This window comes from Elgaria multicarinata, chromosome 6 (assembly GCF_023053635.1).
Source record: "Elgaria multicarinata webbii isolate HBS135686 ecotype San Diego chromosome 6, rElgMul1.1.pri, whole genome shotgun sequence".
Classification (NCBI taxonomy): domain Eukaryota; kingdom Metazoa; phylum Chordata; class Lepidosauria; order Squamata; family Anguidae; genus Elgaria; species Elgaria multicarinata.
Genome location: NC_086176.1, coordinates 111066421 through 111083311, shown reverse-complemented (window position 1 = coordinate 111083311; position 16891 = coordinate 111066421). Strand labels below are relative to the sequence as shown.

The 16891-nt window shown below is 46.9% G+C and overlaps 1 protein-coding gene across 3 annotated transcripts in view; it reads left to right on the top strand.

Annotated features, from left to right (window-relative positions):
- SLC14A1 (solute carrier family 14 member 1 (Kidd blood group)) overlaps positions 1 to 16345 on the top strand; it is a 44194-nt gene extending 27849 nt beyond the window's left edge. For 2 of the 3 annotated variants that reach the window (XM_063128294.1, XM_063128293.1), the window contains 4 exons: positions 6952 to 7099; positions 7417 to 7551; positions 10414 to 10463; positions 14242 to 16345. In XM_063128294.1, the coding sequence (XP_062984364.1) occupies positions 6952 to 7099; positions 7417 to 7551; positions 10414 to 10463; positions 14242 to 14421 (513 nt within the window). In that variant the 3' untranslated portion in view covers positions 14422 to 16345. The remainder of the gene's footprint in view (positions 1 to 6951; positions 7100 to 7416; positions 7552 to 10413; positions 10464 to 14241) is intronic. The other variant, XR_010025562.1, reaches the window with a different exon arrangement.
- Positions 16346 to 16891: the final 546 nt, after the last annotated feature.

The window sequence follows — 16891 nt, the reverse complement described above, 5'->3', positions numbered from 1 at the left end:
TAGACAGCAAAATGTCTTGGGCCAGCCCTGGCACTGCCGACTGCTGGTGTCAACCATGAATCCTCAACACAGTTTGAACACTACACTAATTAGGCAATGCATGCTGATATTCCTCCTCTGGCCCTTCATTGTGGCAGCTGCTTTGGAGAGCCATCTGAAGCTGCTGAGGACATCAGGTTGGTGGTGTGGAGAGGCAAGAGAGGCTCCTGCTACTCTTTTCTCCCCTCTTGTTTCCAAAATAGAGATTTAGACAACAGTATTCCAGGCTCTAAATCACCCCTAGGACATCATCCATGGGTGTCTTATTAGCACAGAACACTGCTGTGTAGCAAGTGCAGTAGGGATATAAAGAGTCCCGACTGAACCCTAACCTACAAAACGGTTGGTTGTTGGTTGTATTTCAAGACAATCCCAGAGCCATGAAGCAGCATAGTGTTGCTTTATTGCTGCAATTGACATTTGTTTGTGGCTTGAATGTCAAGACACATAACTACCTAATTGGGTGTCATTGACATGTTGTAACATCCAGGTGATCTTTCCAACTTCTAAGAACTCCCTATTTTGGAGACTTTGATCTCTTGTTATATCAGAACAAACAAACAGCCCAATTCGAACATACGGAAGAGCCAGTGTTATGCCTCCAGTAATCTAACTTATATATAAATCCAACCTCAGCAATGGACCCTGGTGGTATCCCTAGACAAGACAGTGACTGGGTTCACACAACACAATAACCCACACTCAAGGGTTGACAATGGGTTGAGTGTGGGTTGTCACTGAACCCTGTAGTTGAAACATGGTCATTGTATTGTCAGCTGAACCCAGCCGTGCTAACAAATCATAGTTTGTTAAACGTGAACAAACTATAAAGAGAACCCATGGTTTGTTGTGCGTTGTGAACTGTGGATTGTTTATGGTTAACAAACCATGGTTTGTTATTGTGGTTGGGTTCAGACATGATAGCCCACATTTCCACAACAACCCACGGTTCAGCAACAACCCACACTCAACCCATACACAACCCTTGACTGTGGGTTATCGTGTTGTGTGGATACAGTCTCTTAGCTTCAGTTTGCCATTTGTTAAGTAGTTATGACATTGCACAGCCTCAAAAGGCATGATGCCAGGTTGGAAGAGATGAAAAAGATAGCATTGTCAATACAGACAGGCTATTCTTAGGAGTGGTCACAGTGAGCTATTAACTACGAGACGAAGCCAGTTTTACAACTTGTCTTGTAAATCAGACCCCCCCCCTTCCTCTAGGTTTTAAACTCAGGGTACTAAGGGGACAAGACTCCCTTCATACTCTCTCATTCTCCCTCATCCCCTCCTATTCCAGCTTCCCTGGGAACTAGATTCATGGTCACATTATTTTCCTCACTCACTTGCCCAGTTACCAATAATGAAATATTTGGGATATTCAAGGAATGTACATTTTGGAGCCGAGTCCTCATAAAACTGGCAATACGCCATTGACGTGAGCAATGCTGTGCTTCTCAAATGCAGTGGAAAATTACAGCTTAGGCCTCTAGTTGTAAGTGGGTTTTGGAATTAAAGCCAGCCATCTCTCGCTTCCACAGGGAGAGGTATTTATGCAAGATTAACTGGTTATTAGAAATATTTTTTATTCTTATCTCTGCAAGAGACTTCAAAAGCGAATGCCAGCACCATTGAGGAGAATGTGCCCCGATGACTTAGCCAAAGCAGTAATGAGTTTTCGGCTGTCAAGTTGAAATAGACTCATGTGCCGAGCATTTAATTTAATTAAAATAGGAGACCTTTGTTTCAGCAGTCAGCTTGTCACTGTTCAGGTTCCATAACATTGGCTGCCTGACACTAGTTGCTTGTGGGAAAGAATGGAAGGACGCGTGCCAGCTCCCGGGTTGAGAGTTCAGCTGACAAAGAGCTCTGTTCATGCGCCTTCCTGGGACAGGGCAGCTTTCATCTGATGGATGTGCAGCATGGATGCGACTCACCTCTACTGCACAGATAACATCGCATCATGCAGTGAAAGCTCCGTGTTGATGGACTGTCCATGCAGTTCAAATCCCCCTTTGGGGAGGGCGAAGGATTGCACGAATGAGATGTCCTTATGGAAAGCTTGCCACAATTCTGTGTAATGGAAGGGAGGTGTCCCCACATGCCGCTGGCTCACTCTTCAGGCAAAGACTGTTGCCATCCCAGGAAGATCTGAGCAAGGGCAGAGGTTCAAGCAACGCCACGAGTCAGTGGGGGGATGGTATGAGGCCATGTTATGCTGGGATCTCAGTGGCTACTAGCCATGATGGTTGTGTACAACCACCAAGATCAGAGGTAGCATGCCTCTGAGTCCTGGCTGCAGGGAAACAACAGAGGGAAAAGGCTATTGCCCTAATGTCCTGCTTGTCTGAAAAGGAGATGCTAGACTAGAAAGGCCATTGGTTGGATCCAGCTTCAGGGCTCTGCTTACATTCTTAACACTGTTAGGGCTAAGTGGGTTTCAACCTAGCTAGCAGATTTTGAAATTACCAGGAAGCCCCCATGTAAGCCATCCTATTTTCCAAGGAAGTGATAGATGCTAATATAACAAATAAGGTACTAATTACTAATTCAGTATCCCATAGCAATGGCTTGATATGAGGTTGGTTTTTTACTTGGGTAGATGTGGAAGCGTGACAGGAAAGCAAGTGTTTAGGAGAGCATGAAAAGTAGCAACTTTGGGGCTTAGCACTGTCAATCAAAGAAACTTTGGGGCTTGGGGCTGCCAATCCACATCAAAGTGGGGCACAACATCCATTCCTTTACTAGTTATTGTGAGCATCTTAACTTATTATCAAGAAGGACGCAGACAAGCTGGAGGGGGTTCAGAGGAGGGCAACGAGGATGATCAGGGGTCTGGAAACAAAGTCCTATGAGGAGAGACTGAAAGAACTAGGCATGTTTCAGCTGGAGAAGAGAAGACTGGGGGGAGACATGATAGCACTCTTCAAATACTTGAAAGGTTGTCACACAGAGGAGGGACGGGATCTCTTCTCGATCCTCCCGGAGTGCAGGATGCAGACTAACGGGCTCAAGTTACAGGAATAGGAGCTACAACAATTAAAAATTACACCATTAAAATGAAGACGATATCATTGACAATACATAGAAAGTCAATGCACATACCAAGGACATTTTAAACAAGGAAATTTTGAACAAACAGGTTTGTTTATAACAAGCTACCACATGTGTTGCTTTTAGCTTATCATTAGGGCTGTGCAGGGACACCCACCCCCGATCCACTTCGGAGGCCGATCCGGAGCCCCCGAAGCAGCCTTGATCCACCTTTGGGGCTGCCTCAGGGGTTCCCGACCCGCTTCGGTGCCAAAGTCGAGGCGAAATTCAGGCCCTCCGAGGCGACTCAGAGTTTTCTGAAAACTCTCCCCACTTACCTGGTGCCTCCACTATGCGGCGGACACAGGTAAGTGGGGGAGGGGGGCTTAGCTGCGTTCGCCGCCACCACCGGCTTGCGTCTGGCAGTGGATGCAGGTAAGTGGGGAAGGGGAGCGGGGGGCTTACCTGCTGCCTCCGTCGCCGCCATCTTTCTTCTGGCGGCTTCCAGTGCCGCCAGCGGAAATGAAAGGCAGTAGGCCATGCAATATCGCGTGGCCTACTCCCTTTCATTTCCAGCGGTGGCACCAGAAGCCGCCAGAAGAAAGATGGCAGCGGCAACGGAGGCAGCAGGTAAGGAGACTGGTGGAGGGTGGGGGGAGCTCCGAAGCGTCGAGGCAGCCCGACGCTTCGGAGCCAATTGGCCGCCGAGGAGCTTCACCTGAGCCACCTCGGATCCAGTTCAGAAGGGTCCAAACCACCCCGATCCGCTTCGAATTCGGGGTTCGGATCTGAGGCGGTGCACAGCCCTACTTATTGTTGAGTCTGAGGTTTTATCTTTATGAACACTGAACCTTGTAGTGCAATTGGCAAGGAACTTTGTCCAGCTGGTGGATTTATCTCTACCTACAAGGAGCGTGCTGAAATTAGTTTGTAAGACTGATATACTCCATAACTTATCCCGAAGCATTTGTATCATGAAAGAGGAAAACAATCTGACCTGGAATAGGTTGGTAAACTGTCGAAGGCTGCTGTTGTATACAAAGTTCAAAGTTTCTTATCAGCGTTCTGCGTTGTGAGTGTCCTGTCTTGCATTGTACAGTCATCTCTCTGACAGCCTGTAGCCTCCTTGGCATTCCGCACTTCCCACCCAGGAGAAGACATCATAAATGTCTTCCTCCCATGGGTACTTTTCAGATCAGGATGTGCAGGTAGCCTGGGAGACTGCAGAAGCGATGGTGAGACATGCAATAGAAAGAGAGTACCCTCAGCCACCTCAGTGATTAGTTTGGGTCAAAAATACCACCCACTCACATTGAAAATAAATTATAAAATGCCCTGAAAATAGGCGGAAAAGTGAAAGCCTCTTTCATGGGAGGAGAAAGCTTCCAGGAAATTGGTGGACAGATTTGGGCACAGCATTAGCAACGCCATTTCCATGGTGCTGGATGCAACACTGCTCTCCACATCTCACAACTGCTCCAGGGCTTTCAGGGAAGGAGCGGTGTTGCCAGCACCTGCATTATCCACAATCATCCCTGAGTATCCACAATCACCTGTGAGAAATGCAATATTTAGACGATCCTAGAGTGGCAGTGCAAAAAAAAAAAAAAAAGCCCATAAAAAAGGAAGGAAGAAGCTGTTCTGCTCTACCACCCTTGCCAACGGTGATGCCTACCTGTGAGAAACTGTTGGAGATTTTCTTCTCCCCCTTGAGAAATTCAGTGAAATTGTCCCGTCCCCCCAATTTCTCTACCTACAAAGAGGGTAGAGAATTTCAAGAGGCCACTTGTGCACAGCTCTAATCTTTATAATCTAAATGTTGTGTTAAAACTGAGATGCTGTTAGTAGGTGATTCCGCTGAAAGGATGGGGGGGGGGTGTTCTACCGGTTCTGGATGGGATTGCACTCACCCTGAAGGAGCAGGTTCGTAGCTTGGGGGTTCTTTTAGATCCATCATTGTCACTTGAGGCTCAGGTGACCTCGGTGGCACGGAGTGCCTTCTACAAACTCCGTTTGGTGGCCCAGCTACGCCCCTATCTGGACAGGGATAACCTGGCTTCAGTCGTCCATGCTCTGGTAACCTCCAAGTTAGATTACTGCAATGCACTCTACGTAGGGCTGCCTTTGAAGACGGTTCAGAAGCTGCAGCTCGTGCAAAATGCAGCAGCCAGATTGATTTCAGGAACCAGAAGGTTCGACCATATAACACCTGCTCTGGTCCGCTTGCACTGCCTGCCTGTATGTTTCCGAGCCCAATTCAAGGTGCTGGTTTTGACCTATAAAGCCTTACACGGCTTGGGACCACAATACCTGACGGAACGCCTCTCCCGACGTGAATATACCCGGTCACTACGTTCAACACCTAAGGTCCTCCTCCGGGTGCCTACTCCGAGAGAGGCTCGGAGTGTGGCAACGAGGGATAGGGCCATTTCGGTGGTGGCCCCGGACTATGGAATGATCTCCCTGATGAGGCTTGCCTGGCACTAACGCTGCTATCTTTCTGGTGGCAGGTTAAGACTTTCTTCTTTGCCCAGGCATATGGCGGCACATCTTAATCACCCACATGTTTCGTTTTTTAACGGGTTTTAATGCTTTACGTGTGTATGTTCTGAGTTTTAGAATTTTAAATTTTGTATACTCATTTTAATCTTAATTTTAGAATTTTTGTAAACCGCCCAGAGAGCCCTGGCTATGGGAGCAGTATATAAGTGCAATAAATAAATAAATTAAAAGTTCTGGGAAAGTGTTTTGAGATGGTGCACATCTCAGAGCTGTCGGACATGTGCAAGGGTCACATTTAAATCAGCCACATTTTGGGACCCAGTGGGAACTGGCTGCCCATCCAAGTAGGCCTGAAGCAGGAAGGGATCAACTTCTAAGGCAGCAGTCAAGGGTAAGGACAGCCACAGGGGTGTGTGTGTGTGTGTGTGTATAGTCCAAGCTGGACAGGGGTCAGGATCTGAGGCAGCAAGGAGAGAGCAGAAGCTTAGGCAGAGCCCTCACACCAAAAACTGAAGAACAAACTCTGAATCCAGGGCTTTTATAAAACCCGGTGAGCAGGAATTGGTGCTCAGAGTCAGCTGATGGAGTACTCAGGCAAGCCTAGGTGGCACCTTTGAACTACAGAGTCCAGCCTGTCAGGCTTGCAGCAGAAACACAGCGTTGGTTGCACGGGAGGTCAAGTGCCCAGTTTGAGACCCACTAAGCCAACCCACCACTCATGCCCTAAAATTGCTCATGAATGAAGCTTGCATTCTGCAAGCAGAGCCAAAGGTTAGCATGGTTGGACATTTGCTGAGGGCCCACGCCCAAGCAGGGGGCCACTGACAACAGCCCCCTGGACTTGCCCCTCGTCTTCACCATTGCAACCTGCTTGTTCGTTGGTCTCTCGCTCTGGCCCAGCCAATGACAGTGGCGAGAAGGAGGACCGCTGTCTGCTTGCTCATTGGCTCTCACTTCTTAAACAAGCAAGTGGTGTCAATGATGAGAAAGAGGAGAAGCAAGAATAGCTGGTGAAAATGGCGGAGGGAAGGTGGACTCTGAGGGAAGGGGCCCATGAAGGATGTCTTGGCCAAGGGTCCTCAAAAACCTAAAGCTGGCACTGTCTGCAAGCATAGTTTCGTGTTTCTGGGGGATTGTCCCCCTTCCATAATCCAAGAGTTCAAAGCCCCCCGATCTTAAACTATTGAAGACCAAGAATAAACATCAGAAGTAGGATAATTGATGAATGTCCTGTGCTAACATAAATGTCTTGAAGACCAGGAGGTATTCAGGAACAGGAGTCTTGGTAATTGATGGTTCTTATTATTTTGTGAACATCGTTCTGGAAGCTCATATCCCTCCATCTTAAAACCATTCCTTTCCATACTTGTTCCACAGCTTTTGAAGTCTATCCCGGTAGGAGTTGGACAGGTGTATGGCTGTGATAATCCTTGGACCGGTGGCATTATCCTGGTGGCTTTGTTAATTTCATCCCCACTCATCTTCATGCATGCCGTGATTGGCTCAGCCGTGGGGGTGCCCGCAGGTATGAGCAATGCCATGGACTGGCTTAAACCATTATCCTAAGTACTCTGCAGTATAGTGCCCCAGCCGAACAGTGAGATTATTATGTGTTAAGGTTGCCAGTTAAAGTCACATTCTGGGACCTGTGGAAGGGAAGAACTTGCCTTGTGGTGAAAAGAGGTGTCCCATGAATATGGATGTCCTTGCACACAAATTCCCTTGAAATTCTGGGGTAGGAGAACATTTGTGGGGCTGGTCACCCTCCTCAGTGCTATTTCATTGCAGATCATATCCCCTAAGCCCAGCAATAACATGTCTTTGCATCTTCCTTCCTTGCAGCACTGAGCCTGGCCTCTCCTTTTAGCAAAATTTATGCCGGCTTGTGGAATTACAACAGCTGCCTCTCATGCGTCGCAATAGGGGGGATGTTCTACGCCTTCACCTGGCAGACTTCTTTATTGGCAGTAGCTTGTGGTAGGTATCCAGTTTCGTTGCTATTACTCACAACACAGGAAGTGCTTCATGGCAAGTCAGACTATTTATCTATTTAGCTCAGGGGTGGGCAACACAGGGTCTGCGGGTTGCATGCAGCCCTGATGAGCCACTGACATTCACCCCCAAAACTGCCAAAGAATGTCCCTTGTAAGCCTCCATAGCTGCTTTTTCCTGAAATTTGGGCCTGCTGGTAGGGGGTCTGGGAAAAGTGGCCCTCAGCCCCTCCCCAAAGTTCCCCACCCCCTGACCTAGATGTTCTGTTCTGAGAAATGACCACCAGGAGGCCTCTGGCCCAAGTGGTAGGTTCAGAACAAGAGTTAGGGTTCCAGCAAAGCAGTCCGATAAGGCATCACAGGTCAACGTCCAGCTTTCACTAAGGCCAAAGTTCACCATGCAGCCAGCTCTATGGACACCCAAGCTGGAGACTCATAAGAGCAAGTCTCAGATGTTGCTTCAGCAACAGGTAACTTCACAACCCAGCCTTAAATAGAGCTGCTACTCTGTCTGGGTGGCTAGCTCCTCCTCCAGTGAGAGAAGCCACTTCCATTAAAGGGCCTTCCTGGTTCAATAGGCCTCAGCTCCACTGGTGCTGAGGAGGCCGGAGTTCCGCTGGGTCTTCTGAGCTGGCGTTCTCAGGGTCAGAGGACGGTGATGCAACCTCCTCAGACCGGACAGCTACTGTCAAAGAAGAGGGACATAGAAGATGCCTCATTCTGAGTCAGGCCATTGATCCATTTAGAGCAGAAATGTCTGCACTGACTGACAGCAGTAGCTCTCCAGCTTTTCAGACAGGACTCTTTCCCTGTCTTACCTGGAGACACCAAGGAGTGAACCTGGGCCTTTCTGCATGCGAAGCGTGAGCTCTGCCATTATGTTATTGCCCCTCCTTTTGCACTAGACCTTCCAGGGCAGTGGATTGATCTGGGGCTGACCCAAGGGACCATTCTCTGTCCCCCTCAGTTTCTGCCTCTGAATCAATGGCCTCATCCCCCAACACTGGAATGCCAGACTCCAAGACCATGACTCTAGGCCCATGCAGTTTCCTTTAACTGGCATGGCCACAAGCAGAGACTCCAAGGTCACATGTAGAGATAGAACTTTACTATCTCCTGTTAGGTGATCTTTTGAGCTGGAACTGCCAAGGAGTTTGAACCGGGGACTTTCTGCATGCAAAGCATGTGCCCTACCATGAAGTGATGGTTCCCTCCTATGTGAACTTACGCTACTGCCCACAATGGCCAGAGTCTAAAACAAGCATGAGCAACCTCCAGCCCACAGGGGCTCTCCATCTGGCCAGCCAGCTTCTTCTCCCAGCCCCATGTCCTCTTCCCAGGCAGGGAAAAGCTCTCATTTCTCCTGAGTTTGGCTGTGAAAGAGATAAATAGGGGTGTGCACGGACCCCCTGATCCGCCCCGCGGGCCGATCCGAAAATTTCAGATCAGCCTGCTCCTCTCCGCGCCGCTCTGCCCATAGTCCGCTCCTCTTCGCCGCGGAGCTCCGGCTCCGAATCGGAGCTCCGCCCGTCCGCAGTCCCTCAGCTTCTTCAATTGAGCCCGTGGCTCAACCAGGAAGCCGCGGGCTCAATTGAAGAAGCCGATGGACCGCAGACGGACGCAGGTAAGGGAGAGTAGGGAGGGGGGTTTACTGGGCCCTGCCGCTGTCGCCGCATGGGCGACAGCGGCAGGGCCCGGTAAACCCCACTTACCTTTCTTGCGGAGCTCCAGATCGAGGTGAAGGATCCGCCTTCACCTCGATCCTCTTTGCAACGCTCCGCCGGCCCCCCAATCCTCTTCACCTCCGCTTTAAGGGGAGGCGAAGCACCTGCTCCGCTTCTAATTCGCCAGTCCGATTAGAAGCGGAGCACATCCCTATAAATAAGAACATAAGAAGAGCCCTGATGGATCAGACCGAAGGCCTATCAAGTCCAGTGTTCTGTTTCCCATAGCGTGTCAATCGAAAGCCTCTGGGAAGCCCACCAGCAGGACACAAAGGCAATAGCCCTTCACGGCTGTTGCTCCCCAACAACTGATATTTGCTGGCATGCTGCCTGATCCTGTGGAGATATTATAGAGCCATCATTACAAATTCCTGGAGGAGAAGGCCTTCACTGGCTACTAGTCCTGATGACTCTGTGCTACCTCCAGTATCAGAGGCAGTATGCCTATGTTCAACAGTTGCTGAGGAACATGGGCAGGAAGCTGCCATTGCACTCATCTCCTGTTTGTGGTTTTTCCCACAGTCAGCCAGTTGGCCACTGTGTGAACAGAATGCTGGACTGGTTGGATCCTTGGTCTGAACCAGCATGGCTCTTCTTACGTTCTTATGTCTAGTAGCCACTGATAGCCTTCTCTTCCATGAACTTGACTAATTCAAAGGCTCAGGCCTTAACATCGGGCAGACTACATCAAGATGGTACTCTCAAGATGTCTTTGATTATAACTCCAATCATCCCTGAACATTGGCCACCCTGGAAGGGGCTGATAAGAGTTGCAGTCCGAAACATCTGGAGGGCATCATGTTGGGGAAGACCATGGTTCAGCTCTCCTTCTTTAGTCCCACTGATTTCAGTGGGAGACTCAAGCACATGCTTAAATCTTTCCAACTGACATCGATTTTAAAAAACGCTTATCTTTGACCAGATTATGCATAATAGTTTCAGCATCCTTCGAGGTAGATGACTAGGGAGTGAAAGGATGTACTGACAAAACCCAAATCCCATGGCCCCTTTCTTCTTAAAAACAAAAGAAAAATAATTTTCCCCCACTCACCTGTACCCTGCTCCATTTCAGTGTCTGCCACAGCATATAATGAAATAATTGAATTGTCCTTATCTTTTTGCAGCCCTGTTGACTGCGTATTCAGGAGAAACACTGGCCAATATGTTTTCTGTGGTAAGTTTTGCTGGCTATGAGGGTGGAGGCACAAGGGGCGAATTTATCATCGAATATTCACAGGGCTCATCTACACCAAGCAGGATATTCCACTATGAAAGTGGTATGAAAGCGGTATATAAAAGGCCGGAGCTACACTACAGCTTTAGGGTGACCATATGAAAAGGAGGACAGGGCTCCTGTATCTTTAACAGTTGTATTGAAAGGGGAATTTCAGCAGGCGTCATTTGTATATATGGAGAACCTGGTGAAATTTCCTCTTCATCACAACAGTGATGCAGGTGCCCTGCCCTCTTTTAAATCTGGTCTCTCTAGTATAGCTCCTGCAGCTTTAACTGTTGTGATGAAGAGGGAATGTCACCAGGTGCGACATGCATACAAATGACACCTGCTGAAATTCCCGTTTCTATGCAACTGTTAAAGATACAGGAGGCCTGTCCTCCTTTTCATATGGTCACCCTAGCTTTATAGCGGTATTGAAGTGCACTGACAATTGTTGGGGCCATTGACACATACCATATACCGCTTTCATACCACTTTCATAGTGGAATATCCTGCGTGGTGTAGATGTGTCATGGGCCCCAACCGTTGTCAGTGCACTTCAGTACCACTATAAAGCAGTCATGTGGCTCCTGCCTTTTATATACTGCTTTCATACCACTTTCATAGTGGAATATCCTGCTTGGTGTAGATGAGTTCACCGTTGCTTCCCCAGTGAAAAGGTTGTCATCCCCTGAAAAGTGCTAGAAGGGCAAATGAGGGCCCTTCCAATTCACTTCAGAATCCAATATAAACTTCTCCTGTTGACCTACAAAGCTTTTCACTGTCTAGCTCCTTCCTATCTCTCCTCTCTCATTTCACACTATTTCCCCGCTCGTGCTCTTCGCTCCTCTGATGCCATGTTTCTCGCCCGCCCAAGGGTCTCTACTTCCCTTGCTCGGCTTCGTCCATTTTCTTCTGCTGCCCCTTATGCCTGGAACGCTCTTCCAGAACATTTGAGAACTACAAGTTCAACCGCAGCTTTTAAAGCTCAGCTAAAAACTTTTCTTTTTCCTAAAGCTTTTAAAACTTGATTTTGTTCTGACTTTATACTGTTAGTTTTACCCTACCCAGTGCCTGTTTAGTGTTTACCCTACCCTGTGCCTGTTTGCATTCTCTTCCCCTCCTTATTGTTTCATTATGATTTTATTAGAATGTAAGCCTATGCGGCAGGGTCTTGCTATTTACTGTTCTACTCTGTACAGCACCATGTACATTGAAGGTGCTATATAAACAAAATAATAATAATAATAATAATAATAATAATAATAATAATAATAATAATAATAATGGCTGCAGCCAAAAGAATAGAATCACACAAAATGGATCTTGTTTATCTTGGCTCCTGAACCTGAGTGGCTTGACTAAAGGAAAGTCAAACAGGAATTCAGGATGCAATTCCAGAGCAGGCCTCTTCCCATTGAACTCTGTGGGACTCCACTCCGTGTTGGTTTCTCATGGATTTCAGGAAAACATTCAAAGCCAGCTTTGAAGCCGATGAATGATTTGAACTCTCCAGTTCGCTGCTGGCCCACTTCACTGTGTGGGGGTTATATGAGGACCAGCAACTGGTGTGGTCTTCTTCTGGCATCCAGCAGGGTGTTCCCGTTAAATTAAGGGGCAGCAGCAGGAACGGTGACAGCTGTGTCAGTCAAGAGTGCAACTTTGTAGCTGGCTCCATGCCAACTGGCCCGAGGAAGTTATAACTTTGGGTAGAACAGGACTTAGGAAGAAGCAAAATCTCTTCCTAACTCCCTTCCACAATCATCACCTCTTGAGCCCAGCTACGGGGAATTGGATTGAGGATATTTTCCCATTTTCTTTATTGCTCCTATTACCGTCATTATTACCAATATAAAATGGTGGTGACAACATCAGCGGCTGCAACAGCTCCAGACCTGACACACCCTGGGGAATAGCTCTTGATGAGTAAATAACGGTCCAGATAATTATGGTTGTCCCTCTTACTAGTATTGAGGACTAATTACTACGGTCACCATATGAAAAGGAGGACAGGGCTTCTGTATCTTTAACAGTATTGTTGGAAAGGAAATTTCAGCAGGTGTCATTTGTATGCATGCAGCACCTGGTGAACTGCCCAGAGAGCTCCAGCTATTGGGCAGTATAGAAATGTAATAAATAAATAAATAAATAAATTCCCTCTTTATCACAATAATTAAAGCTGCAGGAGCCTTGCCTAGTATGACCAGATACACAAGAGGGCAGGGCTCTTGTAGCTTTAACTGTTGTGATAAAGAGGGAATTGTGCCAGGTGCTGCATGCATATAAATGACACCTGCTGAAATTCCCTTTTCAATACAACTGTTGAAGATACAGAAGCCCTGTCCTCCTTTCCAAATTCATCCATAGATTGAAGAGTTTCAGATTTCTTGGACGTGGCTTCAAAGTGGAATCAATGCATTAGGATTCTTCCATGGCTTCATTAAAAATAAAAATAAAATAAAAAACAAGTCACGTTTTTAGAAAAGAAAAGGAATCCAGCCACACTCACCAGATTCAGCAACCTGCGCCCCGTGAGAATAATTGTGGTGATTGTGCAACTCACGGCCAGTACATGCAAGCTGCAGCTTATTTTCTATCTGTGATTGTGCAAATCTACCCACTGTGACGATTGCCGTTAAGCTCAGATTAGGGTGACCATATGAAAAGGAGGACAGGGCTCCCGTATCTTTAACAGTTGCATAGAAAAGGGAATTTCAGCAGGTGTCATTTGTATATATGGAGAGCCTGGTGAAATTCCCTCTTCATCGCCACAGTTAAAGGTGCAGGAACTATATTAGAGTGACCAGATTTAGAAGAGGGCAGGGCTCCTGCAGCTTTAACTGTTGTGATGAAGAGGGAATTTCACCAGGTTCTCCATATATACAAATAACACCTGCTGAAATTCCATTTTCTATGAAACTATTGAAGATACAGGAGCCCTGTCCTCCTTTTCATATGGTCACCCTAGCTCAGATGAAACAGGAAATTCTGATGTGAGGGGTTGGCAGATAACGTCAGCGTCCCAGCTAATAAAAAAAGAAAGTGCCGGAGCGATATCCCTGTGAGCCCTGTTCCACTACACCATTGTTTCTCTATAGCTGTCACCTGATCACAGCCATATGGTTGTACAAACCAGCTGTCGTGTTGCTCAGAAAACTCCTGCTTTCGATAGGAGGCAAATGACGAGGCTTGCTAAGTAATCCACACAGCTCTTATTAAGCAACAAACATCTCTTCTACCTGAAGAGACTCTAACCTCTTGGAAATGTCCCCCTAGGCAAAACTATGCAAACTAAGCAAGACAATTGTCTGCTCAAGAAGAATGGGAAGCCACTTCCTAAACGCCCCTAACTTCAGAGCGCCTGGTGCGGAGGCAGGTTGTGGCGCAATTCTAGCCGGACCGACTTTCTCAAGCCTTCCTTCCGCCCCGTGCATTTGCGCTTCTGGCGGACCCTAGTTTGTCGGGATGCTCTCCTCTGGAAGAAAGCTAATTTCTCACTGAGTGTGTAGGATTTGGCCTCGAGGAGATAAGCTCTGGAGAGGGCTGACTCCCAGCTGGGGAATCGCCTGTGAGAGCTTCTTCCCCCACTGGTACAGGCTGGCTGGTGTCCGGCGCCGCCGCCTCTATTTCTGAATCTGATTCTGATTGATTACCTGAAACACCTTCTACCCAAACAAGGGCAGTAGGCTTAGACATGACACCAACCTAAGATTGTGACTGTTCTGTTCCCCTCCAGTTTGGAATGCCAATGGGAACCTGGCCTTTCTGTTTGTCTTCACTCATCTTCCTGCTCCTCACTACCAACAATGATGCCATCTACAAACTGCCTCTCTCCAAAGTCACCTACCCAGAAGCCAACCGGAACTATTACTTGACAAGAAAAGGAGAATGCCCCAAAGACACCTGTGATGTGTAGGAGACTGTCATAGGCATTCTCTCATCACTACAAGAGAAGCAGTGTCTACACTTCCCAAGGAAGCACGGAACAGAAACAAGCCAGTCAGTTTTCAATGGCCCTTTTTGGTCCATATTATGTTGTAAACATCTTCACTTGGATCAGAAAGGTTCAGAATTCAGTACATACTTCAGTCAGAAGTGAATGCATTCTCTAATTCACTTGGAAAGTTGCATTACATTTATGGAGCAATTAAGTGCTTAGATCCAGGATGGCCAACTGGAGGCTCTTTGGCTGGATCTCACACTGAAGCAATATTATTTGATTGTTAATCATAGTGTGGTTAGAAGGGGGGCTATAGTGACAGTTGTAAGGGAAAGTAGGTGGGTGGGTGGGGACTGGTATTGGGTTGGATCCAGACTTAGGCCACAGCTAGACCTAAGGTTTATCCTGGGATCATCCAGGGTTCGCCCCTGCCTGAGCACTGGATCCCCTGTGTGTCACCTAGATGAACAGGTTTGACCCCTGGACGATCCAGGGATAAACCTTAGGTCTAGCTGTGGCCTTAGTCCTACTTAGGGGAGAGCCACTGATATCAACAGGACTTTCAAAGGGTCTGCTTTAAATAGGATTAAGTCTCAATACACCCCATTGTCTGTAACACAGAGGAGTATTCCATGCATTCATATGATGTCTTTGTTTTCGCTTCTATGTATAGTGCCCAGCTGTGTTTGCATATATATGCTCCAGAGTTGAGAAGCCCATACTGCTGGAGAGCGTCAACTTTAATACGGAGCCTGCACAAGACGACAGACTACACAAGACTGAGGTTAGCCCACCCTGGGCTCTTCCTTTAAGTGTAGTTGAACACATAATTCATAGAAAACAATATTCTCCAAAAACATAATGAATTATATTGTATAATATATTAATAATACTATAATACTATGAAGAAACACTGTTTTTTCACCTTTTTTGTGTTTTATGTTTAAATACGTTGTGTAACCTCTGTGAGGCTATAATGTAACTGAGTAGGGCAGAGGCCTAGCTTTGTTACTGGTCCTGTTCAAAAGACACCTTAACCATAGTGGTTAAGCCAGAAAGACAGGCTGTGTTCAGAAGACACCTTAAACCACGGCTTTCACCATGGTGACTTAGTTATTCACCATTGTTAAAACCATGGTTTAAGGTGTCTTCTGAACACAGCCTGGATTTCTGGCTTAACCACCATGGTTGAAGCCATGGTTTAAGGTGTCTTCTGAATGGGGCTACTGTGTATAGAGCCTTACACAATTGTGGTTGCCTTGGTTCCTTAGCTTATGAAGGGAAGCTTCAGACTCTTTAAAATGTATAGTAGAAGAAGTTAACTTAGTTTTGATTGGCCTGGTGGGTCAACAAAGATGATTAACAGTTAGAAGTTCCATAAGGAACATAATTGACCAGGAGATTTGGAAAAGTCTGGGAAAGACCAGTTATAGAAATGCTCAGACAGTTAGAGCGGGGGGGGGGGGGCAGAAAGTAGACCTCCAGATGTTTTGTCCATCAACTCCCAGCATTCCTGACCATTGGCTATGCTAGCAGGGGCTTCTGGGAGTTGAAGTCCAAAACGTCCAGAGGTCTAGCTTTTGCCCACCCCTAAGCTAGAGAATGGATGACAAGGAGCTGGAACTACTGATAGTTCGCAGAAGGGAGCTGGGCTCAGAAGAGGGAAAAGAGAAAGAAGGCAGAGGAAATGGTTGTGAGGGCTTGGCTGAGGTAGAATTTAGGGGAATTGGATCTCGGGGGAAATCTATTGACAGCTTATTAGCAGGAAAGACTCTCTTATTAGGTATGGTAACCAAGGATATTTAATTTAAGTGTGTTTAAGCATTCCACCGTATAATCTGAAGAACACTCTGTCCCTTGGTATATATAAACCCCATAATAAAACTCTTGATTTTGTTCATCTTGTCTCTAATGGAGGTGTCAATCGCATTGCAATGGTGTAGTCACCAAGCTACTGAGGTATATAAGACGGAGTTCATTTGGTGGCACCAGTTTTATGACATATATATATTGAGATCGACTTGGGAGTTCAATACACCCAAGTCTCAAAAGTATTCAAAACAACATATAGCGGTGGAAAACCTATGTGGTTTCACTACATTTGGTGGATGTTAGCAGTGGGATATTCTAATGAAGGGATATAAAATGTCCATTGTTCGTCTTTGTAGTGGCCCTGAAGAAGTATTTTCCAAAATGCGTTAGGCCAATAAAAACTTTAATTTTATGCACCCTTGTGATTCAGGTATTGCCTCTATTAGGTAGTGCACTGCTTGAAGAGAGGGTCTGCAAGTCAAGTCTACCTGGGAACGATTCTCCTAATGCATCGGATGTACTGGTGCTCATTGAACAGAGGGTTGGACTCGATGGCCTTTTAGGCCCCTTCCAACTCTATTATTCTATGATTCTATGATTGTAGGTACTCAGTGGTGAGGGAAAGTATCCCTGC